This window comes from Anoplophora glabripennis, unplaced genomic scaffold, assembly GCF_000390285.2.
Source record: "Anoplophora glabripennis isolate ALB-LARVAE unplaced genomic scaffold, Agla_2.0 scaffold638, whole genome shotgun sequence".
Classification (NCBI taxonomy): Eukaryota; Metazoa; Arthropoda; class Insecta; order Coleoptera; family Cerambycidae; genus Anoplophora; species Anoplophora glabripennis.
The window spans coordinates 168046-179192 of NW_019417008.1; the positions used below are offsets into that span (position 1 = coordinate 168046).

The window sequence follows — 11147 nt, forward strand, 5'->3', positions numbered from 1 at the left end:
TTTGGTTTAAATAAAACAGTCATACAGCTGAGTCTATATAATTAATTTATTCTCGATAAAGCCAACATTTATATATATTTTTTTGCAATTTAAACATACATTTGATTTTACTTTTGTATACATTTTTTGTATATAGTTGGCATTATTTTCAAGTGGCTTTGCAACAAAGAAACATATTAATTGTAATAATGCGCAATTTTTTTAATTTAAGAATTTACGAGGTTAGTAATACTGGAATTTGTATAAAATTTCAACAACTAGTAAATGATGTAATATACAAGACTTCAAATTTTTTAATCGTGCTTAATTTTCAGTCATATCACTTACATGTGCAGATTCTGTGTTTAAATAAAATATTTACAATATTAGAAATACAAAAAAATTTAAATATATTTAAAAAGACTAGTGCTGTAGACAATAAACACGTTTATTTCTCTCTGGAAAAATTTCTATACGATTGGCCTATATTTACAGTATTTAAGAGGTCAAAAATTTAGGTGTAAATATTGAAAAAAATATTAATCATCCTCATTATAGTAAAATCAGTAAAACACACTCAATGCTTAATATACCGAACAAAACTCTATGCCTAGACTTAAATGATCTCATTTCTTCAGCGATCTTTTTTTAAAAACAAAAAATTTTCAAATATATTTTTAAATAAGGGATGAATGTAATATTTTTCATTCACATTAATGATTAGGTCAGTGATACATAACGAACATAAAAAAATTCATAGTTCCATGACAAATTTGATACAATTTTTTGTGCAATTGTTGGATTTCTGATAAATAATTGAATAGGCCAGACAGAACACATTATGGCGAAGACATTTACTGAATTTTGCATTAATTTTTCAAGATGGTAAAGTAGTGCAAACGCCGATCCATATTGAAGTAAGAAGACTATCTGCAGCTAATGAATAGCAATCTCAGCGTCTCTATAGTAAAATCACTTCAACTTCTTTAAGCAAGTTTGATAAAGTCTAACCCGCTCTTAAGCGTTTATTTAAAGGTAAAAAATGACTTGTATGATTTAAAAATTTTAACGCCATATTTGTGCTGCTGAAATTTGTTTCGCCTTCCTTATTTCTGGTATATAGGACATTAGACCTAAAGTAACTTAAAATATTTTTGCTAAGTTGTTCGACTTTTTAAAAACAATTGGTTATTACTAAAAATCATCATTTTCAAAATTTTTCCAAATATGTAGTCGATCTATAAGAAAATCTGAATGAAGTTTTCTGCGAGGGTACAAAATTTGATATACACAGGGTGATCACGGGAAAATTTTCCCCTGTTTTTTATGGCACCTGTTCTTCATCTGATAGTGTTGGCATCGATACTCTCTAACCACAGACAGTCTAGAGTCCCCTCAAATTATGAGCAATTTCAAACAATAGGATGGGGCCTTGTGTCCTGTACAAGGTACAAGGTAGGTACAAGGTAATACTACAAGAAAATTTAAGTGGAGGAACAGAAATAAGTTTTACAAACATGTGAGCAGAATACCTCATTTTTGAGATAAAGGGTGTTTTTCCTTTATCCCAGCAGTATTCAAACTGTTTTCCGTGGAACCCTGGGGTTCCCCACAACCTCTCTGATGATTCCGCAACTCAGTCAAAAATTCAAATTTTTGAAATTAATAATATCGATACTACAAAATTATAAAAAAAACTTATTTAAAACTGGTATTTATGTATTCGATAATTTTTTTAGGTGGTTCCTCAAAAAAATCGAAATGTTGGCCAGGTTCCCCAAGTCGTAAAAGTTTGAAGACCGTTGCTTTATCCCATCGTTATGTTCTGAAAGCGATTTCTATTTATTCAGTGAAGGAGAGATACCTAAAATACACCCGATGTTTAGACAGAAACGGAGACAAACATCAGTGAAGACATCAGAATAAATTTTGAGCTTCGACGCGTTTTCCCAGCCGATAGGGCCACTGCGAGTCGTTATTGTGCCATTAGGTACCAGTTGTGGTCTTTTAGAGACGATATTATAGAGATAAAACTTAATTTGGACATTTTAAATTTTCCGTTTACATCTGTGGAGACCCAAGGTATGGAGTTTATAGGAGTGAAGACTCAGTGTTTAAAAAATAGGGCCGTTTCTTGGATTACGTAAAAGGGGGCTAAAAAGATGCACGAGAAATTTAAAATAACAATATTTATACAGGGTGTTCCGAAATTAATGTAACAAAATTTAGTCAGATTCTTAAGACAAATTTAGGGGATCCGTATTTCTTATTTGTGCCAAGTGGCCCCCTTTTTCGGAGTTACAGCCACCTGAAATCCACCCTTAAGAATAGTCCTTTTTTTATAACTCAGAACCCTTTTAACTCAGAACCCTTTTGTACGAAAATCACTAAATTTGGTACACAAGGGTTTCATGACGTGGGATCTGATAGTGCTACGTTTTTTTGGCAGGGAATCCCCTTAAGATAATTTTTCGTGGGTCCTCTTTTCAACAAAAAAAATTTGGTTGCATATTTAAATTTCTTAAAAATTATTAGTCCACTAAAAAGCCATTAAATTGAGAAACTTTTTTGTTCCTCGATATTTTTTTCATAAAATGCAGTTTTTGAGAAAAATGTCAAAATGTGATCGAATGCGTATCATGATTCGCCATTTTTCTCAAAAACATTGTGTTTTACGAATATCAAGAGACAAAAAAGTTTCTAAATTCAATGGCTTTGTAGCGAACTAATAATTTTTTAGAAATTCAAATATGCGACAAAACTTTTATATACAGGGTGTTTAAAAAACTAAGGTACACGAAATTCCAAAAAATGTTATATTTACCATCCGACGGGCAAAGCACTGTGCGGCCCGAATGGGGAAAAGGGGATAAAGCAACTCTATGAAAATTCCAACACGATGTATTTCTTGAGACATGTTTATAAGACTTCTTCTTTAAGGAATCTCTACCTAAATTTTAGCAAAATATTAGCGAATCTCGGTGTACATCTAACACTAATACATCAAAGCGTCCTCTTCGGATGTGGAAAAAAATAGTGTTTCATTTAGAAAACACAAATTCAGTCTATACATCAGTTTTTTGCGACACAAGAAGCACAAAATTTAAGAGTTTGTTAACGAATTGTATAACAGATTAACGGTTTATATAACGGAAATAATGTGAAAAGCAATTTTCACGTGATCACCCTGTACAGGTTGTACTCTCAATTTAATTTTGTGATGAACTTTAAAAGCAAAACAAAAGCTCTAAAACTTTTTATTAAGTTAAAATTAATCATCGAAACAAGAAAGATTGCTGATTATTAAATAAATTAAAACTTTTAAGACTTGACGAAAATATCTTCACAAAGCCAGTATTGAAAACTCTGCCACTTCTTACACGAATATTATATGTCTCTCCCGACAACAGCGTGATCCACTTGCTTTACATTCGTTGTTTTCACTTAGTACACCTGGCTAGCTGTACTAGCCTTTCGTCTGTGTCACGCTGACGTTTCGTTCTCTCCCCAGCCCTCACTGTCACACTCCGAATCACTTCCTGAATCCGAATCGCTGAATTCAACCGCCACCCTTCTTGCCAATATACTAGCGACGTCGTGTAACCCATTGCCACGTTCTACTTCTTTCTGTTCAATCTTCTCCACTTTCCTAAGTTTGATGCCGTCACGTATCGCTTTCAGAAGGTCGTTGCGGGGGTCGGCCATAGGCGGTTTAGTCATCGGACGATCTTTAACGGGAGTCAACTTGGGTGGCGTAGAAGAGTTCAGAATCTTGGCCAGGTCTCCGTTAAGCAGAGGCGGAGTAGTGGTGGGCCCATTGGTTAATACCGGCATAGGAGGCGGTGGAGGCGGAGGGGGAGCTACGGGAGTTTGCTGTTTGGGTGGGGAGGCCTGTTTCACTGGTGCAGGTGGCGGAGGAGGTAAGTCTTGTATTGGTTCCGGAGTGGCTAGGTGGGAGTGCGGGCTGCTAGACCTGGACTGACTCGATTGTCTGACTATATGCGCTGGAATACCGTTAGGAGGTGATATAGTTGCTTCAGGTGGTGGTGGAGGGGGAGGCAAATTGTCTCGTCCCGCCGACATGCTCCTACCTCGCGTTGGTGTATTGGCGGAAGGTGTGCTGGTATTGCTTGGTGGTGCAGGTGGTGGCTGACTAGGTCGAATTCGTCCACCTCTGGTGGGAGTACCGCCGGCATACAAAGACTCTGAACTTAGGGGCCCTTGACCGTACAACCCATGTTGGTAAGGATTTTCTTCGTAAGGTGGATAAGTAGGGGAATGTAAACCGTCTGGGACTTCCTGCTGATAGGAACGTCTGATCTCGATGGAATTTGGCCGAGGAGGGCGCTGCTCGACAACAAGTTCTTCGTGTGGTAATTGTGTAGGTTGTTGCAGTTGCTGAGGAGTTCTAAAAATTGAACAATAAATCAGTGGGTGTAGAAAATAAAATTAGATCGATAAATACATGTTTATCATGATGTAAAAATGATAAAATATAATTTTTATTAATTTATCACAAGGAATTGATTTTTTTATTGGGAAATAGGATCTACTCTGCTTATTTCTTGTGGAACACCTGTACGCTTTTCCATATTCTCAGCATTATAAAGATATTAGGTTTGAAGGGAGACATTGTTATAATAAAAATGTGCATAAATGTAATAAATAAATTATTAGTTGTTTAAAGAAAATGCAATCAAATTCTTTTGACAATATATTATAGTGTTCCATAAAAGAGAAAAAACAAAAGTTGGTACCTATTTCTGGAATACTCAGTAGTAGTTAGTGGTTGTAGTGGTAGTAATAGTTGAAGAAGCTATGGAAATGAGCAACTTTCAAAGATGTATGTTCCTAGTGCTCAGGTGTTACATTTAATCATCTGAGTCAAGGAGTATATTTTTGTTATTGTTCACATCAGCACAACTACATAAGAAGTCTGTATGGAAAAGTCTAGTAAGGGCAAGAAGGAAAAGAGGCTTCCTACCATGTTAGATTATAATTATCTATTATTATCATTATCCATGTCCATAATTTTTAACTGTCAGTCCCTACTACTACCGTCGCCATTGTCATCCCTGATTTTGTCTATATTGTGGACCCTCATATCCCCGAAATCTGTCACTGTGGTTCTAAAATCGCCCCTGTCTCTGTCTGTGCTGTCTAGGTTTCTATTTTTGTTGAAGTTGTCCCTATTGCAACCAATATTACGCATTGGTTATCGGATAAATAACGAGTAATCGGTAAATAGCGGGTAACAGGTAAATAATGGCTAACAGATAGGTATTTAAAAATATGTGTCTATGTTCCTGTGCCTCTACTTTCTTTTGCCGACTTAAAATCATGACCAGGGCACTAAATTTTTATTTGACAGAGGCGACAGGGAAAATCCTAAAAATATTTTAAAAATATCCAAATACTCGTCATGAAAAATGAAAATGAGCAACACTTTCAGTTTTTCGAAAATCACCCTTATTTAGGGGTTGAAAAGACAAAAAAAGTGAACAAATTAAGAATCATCAACAGTTGTAAAACACCAAATATTTCTATGTTGTTATCAAAATAATATCATGAACGTGAAAATATCTAATTTCGTATTTAAAACGACTTATGTTGGTAGACCCTAACCACCATTCACTGCAGGAATGAGGGAAACCTGGAAAACCTCATTAATTAGGGGGGTGGTCAAATGCCAACCAGTGTCAATCTCTCACATTGACCCAAGCCAACATTCTTCCGCCCTACCATACCTGTACAGAGGGTGCCAATCTTCCGTACAAGCATTGCTAATCTACGGTATACCGGCCGCGGGAATCGAACCCGGGCAGAAATTTGAAGACGATTTAAGTACTGACGCCTTAACCCATGCGGCTATCGACCGATCATCCCCTAAACGCCTAAAAATGCAAAAAATATATTATAGTCCAGGCGGTATCTGTCTTACAAAGGGTGTACTTGGGTAAAACGCATATGATCGGAGATTTTTGCTTTAACGGCTTCTAAATAACATCAGAAATGATAATTTTTCTATGTAAATAAAAAAAAACGTGGGTTTAATTGTTATTACAAAAAAGTATAAAAAAATAACAAAAAAAAATCATTTTTTTCTTGGATTTCTCGTCGACAACTTAGCAACTATTCATTTTAGACAAAAATGGAAGAGGAAATTAAATTTTGAATAAGATAGAGTTAGTTGCAATTCGAAAAAATAATTATTGTAAAAATCGGAAAAATCATTTAAAAAATTGCAAAAAATGCTAGTTTATTTGTCAATTTTTTTCAGACACTTGAATAATACCTAGGATCTTCATACTTTTCCCAATTAAACTTCTTAGTGCATAAAATCATCACACCAAATTTCATCCAATTCGGTTCGATAGTTTTTACATAATAATTGTTTAATTTTTTTTATTTTTTTTAAATTAAAAATTTTCAAAATCAAATTTCTAAAAATCTAAAGCCTTTGAATACTTGAAAATTTCACCACAAAAAGAAGAGCTCTCAAGCTTTAAAATGCTTTTTGCAAAATTCAAATCGGACGATTAGGAGAGCTGTGGTGATTGTTTAAACATTTTCGCAATTTTCACGCTTATAAACAATTGCAATAATTTAATGTTCTTTTCAAATTTCAGTCAGTCTGCCAATTGGTGTTGCTTCAAACAGTTGTAGAGAGTCCCTGAGACAGTTTTTATGTGACAACTATTTTGACCTCTTCGATTTTTTTAAATAGTTGATATTCAAAAACATGCAGCATTGAAATTTTGTTTTCTGCCCGATAAAAGTGCATGGAACGCAGGTGATATATCGTCTATAACTTATAAAGAACATGCCTTGAAAAGAACTCAAGTGTTTGCGTCGTATTAGCGATTGAAAAGCAGCTACATGTCGATCAAAGACATTCAGTGCACAGGTCGGCCTTTCACGTCCAGAACTGATCAAAATGTGGAAAAAATTTGAGTGCTTGTGTACAAAGATAGAAGGCGTACTATGTACTTGTTGAATTATCTGGTCATTTGTGGAACTCAGTGCAACAAGTTTTAGCTGAAGATTTGCAAATGTGACCACCATGACAACTCACACAGCCATCTCTGTGCATAATTTTTTGGCGAAAAACATCATGACAGCGCTTCCTAACCCACCCCTACTCACCTGATCTGGCACCCTGTGATCTTTTTTTGTTTCCCGAATGAAAAGGGAGCTGAAAGGAAAACGTTTGCAGACATTTCCGCGGGGAGAAGAAAATCAAAGGCGAGGCTGCAAGACATCAGATAGGACAAGTACGAAAGGTGTTTCGCAGTGGAAAAAATGTTTAAACTAGTGCATTAGTATTAATAGAGCGTACTTCTAAGGTGACTAAAGTTTATAACCCGAAAAAATTAATTCTCTATTTTTCTCTACGTGATAGTTTATGTATTTTTACAACCATCCTCATCAATAGTATGTATTTATCAGCTGATCATTAGCTGTTTGTATAGCTGTCTTTGTAGTAAAATATAAAGAAAAAAACATAAATACCTGTAGATTGTATTCTGTGGCATAATAAACTCCCCATGTTCTCTTGCGTTTTGTTTCTGCCTTTCCCTAGTATTATGAGGTTGCCTCACTCGTTTCTTGTGTCTGTTACCTTGGCCGCCCTCCGTTCTAGGCCTATGAGGTTTCTTTCCCCTGTCGTGCATCATCCTTTCTGTATCGTTGAGCATCTCCTGCCTCCATAGTTCGAAGAAGTAATTGGGATCAGTATAGAACTTCAAACCATCTTTTCCGTCATCTCGGTAACAGTTTAGTTTGTCAAGAGGAGGCGGTTTGTCACATGAATTGTAGGTTTCAAGCATGGCTGTCGGCATTGTTGCCCTTGAAAATATCTAAAAAATATACAAACATATATGTACAACAGAATCGTGTAGAGAATTCTATAACTTTATATTAAAAAAATTAAATTAGTATAATTTTATCTGTACTTAAGGATACTGCATTTGTACATTTGTACAGAATATGCTACCATTTACGAAATTTAAGTAATTTAATTGCTTTGTGGACTGCTGAAGGGATTTTGCTAATATGAAGTAAAAGATTGGAATATTCTATAATATTAAGTTCCATTGAAATTAATAATACACTACTACTATGAACTTAAAATATTTTGTATTAAGCAAGTGTCACTAAAACTAACTCTTTTGAATATGACATCAAAAGCAAAAGCTAATCGCACAAAAGTGATATAAGCACCATCAGAGCTATTTGAGAGATAAAAAAAAGTCATCACATATACATGTCATTGTTGTGATACACATACTGAATATTGTGCACTTATTTATGAATATGCAGGTTTTTGTGAACCTAAACTTTAGTCTACGTCTTTTTGTCAAATTATTTTTTGTTGTTTATATTTATTTGCCAGATCAGAAAAGATATGTACCAGATAAAATAAATATAAGAAAAATGTTTACATTTCCATCTACAGAGTGACCCATTTGAAAGCGGGCCACCCTCATAACATTTTTAATTATGGAGCGATTTTGACGAATTTTTTTTTGAAATGTAGAGGGGGGAAAAGTGTATTTTGGGGCCAAGCGCCGTCCAGTTCTTTTTTAAACTAAGGCCTACTAGATCACATTCAGAGGCTGAAAAATCCAGAATCCATATTAGCGATTTTTTTAGAAAAAATCTGCGTACGCCACTGGATTCGGCGTCCCCTGAAATGGATCTGTACCAAATTTCATGAAAAAATATTCAACATTAACGATTCTGCGGCTAAATTGCTGTCAAATTGTTTATTATGCATAAAGAAACTTTTTATCTAGTAACCCATGCGATAATAAATCAATCACAACAAATATTTAATAACACGTTTAATAGACATCATTATACCAAAATACAATGAAACAGACAGAAAAATGAACGAGAAATTAACATAAAATTTACAAAAAATACAATAAAATAAAATTAACACACATGAATTAAATTAAATTCTGGATTTTTCAACTAAATCTCCATTTAATTGAATGAATATTTTTGTAAATGTTGCCTCTCCTAGATTTTTTTTATGGGGGTTCATTAAAGAAAAAGTTTACTACACTCGTCCAATGAATGCAGAAGAACTGCGCGAAAGAAGAAGATAGGCATGCGCTGAAATTACAATACATCAATTGTCTAATGTTATGGCACATATTCAAAAACAATACAAGAAATGCATTCAATTAAATGAAGATTTAGTTGAAAATTCCTGAATTTAATTTAATTCATGTGTGTTAATTTTATTTTATTGTATTTTTTGTAAATTATATGTTAATTTCACATTCATTTTTCTGTCTGTTTCATTGTATTTTGGTATAATGATGTCTATTAAACGCGTTATTAAATATTTGTTGTGATTGATTTATTATCGCGTGGGTTACTAGATAAAAAGTTTCTTTATGCATAATAAACAATTTGACAGCAATTTAACCGCAGAATCGTTAATGTTGAATATGTTTTCATGAAATTTGGTACAGATCCATTTCAGGGGACGCCGAATCCAGTGGCGTACGCAGATTTTTTCTAAAAATATCGCTAATATGGATTCTGGATTCTTCAGCCTCTCAATGTGATCTAGTAGGCCTTAGTTTAAAAAAGAACTGGACGGCGCTTGGCCCCAAAATACACTTTTCCCCCCATTACATTTCAAAAAAAATTTCGTCAAAATCGCTCCATAAATAAAAATATTATGAGGGTGGCCCGCTTTCAAATGGGTCACTGTATAAGAGGATTAAATTAGATTAAACTATATATTTAGGTATGGATAATAATTTTAGAATTTGAATGTTATCAATATCATATCTTTAAATATTAATTTGAAGATAACTAAATTATAACTCACTAAATATTTGCAGTAAATTACACCTGAACACAATGTTTTTTTTAACAAAACTTTAATATGAATAATTTTACAATCACTGGAGTTCAGTTATGACAACATTCAAGACAATGAAACCGCATCACACTAAATGGACAATACAGGGTGTTCCTAAATAAGTGTCACAACGGAAAACTGTAAATTCCTCTTGAAAAAAGAAACATATTTTTCCTTTTCCATTTTTCTCTCCGGGCTTTCATTTTTGAGATACACGTATCAATACATTTTTTTTGCTTTTTGCCAATATCTTGGAACTGTTTCAACTACAGTACTGAGCTTTTGTACACACATTACCACTATTAATAACTACTTTTTCACACCCTTCACGAATTCATTGGACTTGCCAGCGGTGGAGATTTTAAGGTATCGCAAGGTTTTCCCCTGTAACTTCTATGTCACTGGAAAAATTGACATTTGACAGCAAATTCTGAAGCGCTAAAACCATACATACAAAGGCAATGCCCTTCTGATAGTTTCATATAGTTAGTTTAAAAATGTTACAATTCACAACATTGATACGTCTCTGGAAAAAACGTACTATTACCCCAAAAAAAACTAAGCCCCACTTAAAGCTACACCCTGTATAACTCTCAAATAAATAAGGAAGCTATGTACAAATTAAGAAGTTTCTAGCTCAAACCATTTAAAAGTTATATGAAGAAATTATTTCATGGTACCACATTGAGAGAGATCTTGGTAGGCATCGACGTGTATGTACAGGGAATCCTTTAATTTGACAGCCAAACAGCTGTCACAAATAACAAATGAATTCAAAAAAACAAAGATCTATTCCAATTCCTAGCAATGATACAATAACTTGAAAAAGTAACTGTAGAAGTTTGTCAGTTGAATTAATGGACTAGATAAGTTGGTCTAAACTGACTCATCTGATCCAAGAAATTTCTGGTCTTATGTGGTCCACGTTTTAATGACAACCTGTATTTTCTATATAAAAAATTTTGTGGGTGGAACTATGTTGCAATATGCAGTCATTAAAAGCGGGGTCATAATAATCACACTCCACTGTACATTTGGTGTTAATTTTACACTATACAGGGTGTATCTAAATAACACCGAAAAAATTCAAGGGGCGATTCTCCGATGAAAATTAATTGGGGTCTTTGGTATAAAATTTTTTGAAAAAACCCTTCCCTGAAAAGTTACGCCCCTCCTAAAATTACAAAAAAAAATTGTTTTCCTTTTTTATCTTCCACGTACATCAAGCTAAAGAAACCAAACTTGGTGAACATTATCTGTCAATAAAACTACACTTTTTGAA

At 34.1% G+C, this 11147-nt stretch overlaps 1 protein-coding gene across 2 annotated transcripts in view; it reads right to left on the reverse strand.

The window, feature by feature from the left end:
• Positions 1-2738: 2738 nt before the first annotated feature.
• LOC108913707 (wiskott-Aldrich syndrome protein family member 3) overlaps positions 2739-11147 on the reverse strand; it is a 34299-nt gene continuing 25890 nt past the window's right edge. For both annotated transcript variants that reach the window (XM_018719301.1, XM_018719302.2), the window contains exons 4-5: positions 7492-7838; positions 2739-4387 (exon numbers count right to left, since the gene is read on the reverse strand). In XM_018719301.1, the coding sequence (XP_018574817.1) occupies positions 3463-4387; positions 7492-7838 (1272 nt within the window). In that variant the 3' untranslated portion in view covers positions 2739-3462. The remainder of the gene's footprint in view (positions 4388-7491; positions 7839-11147) is intronic.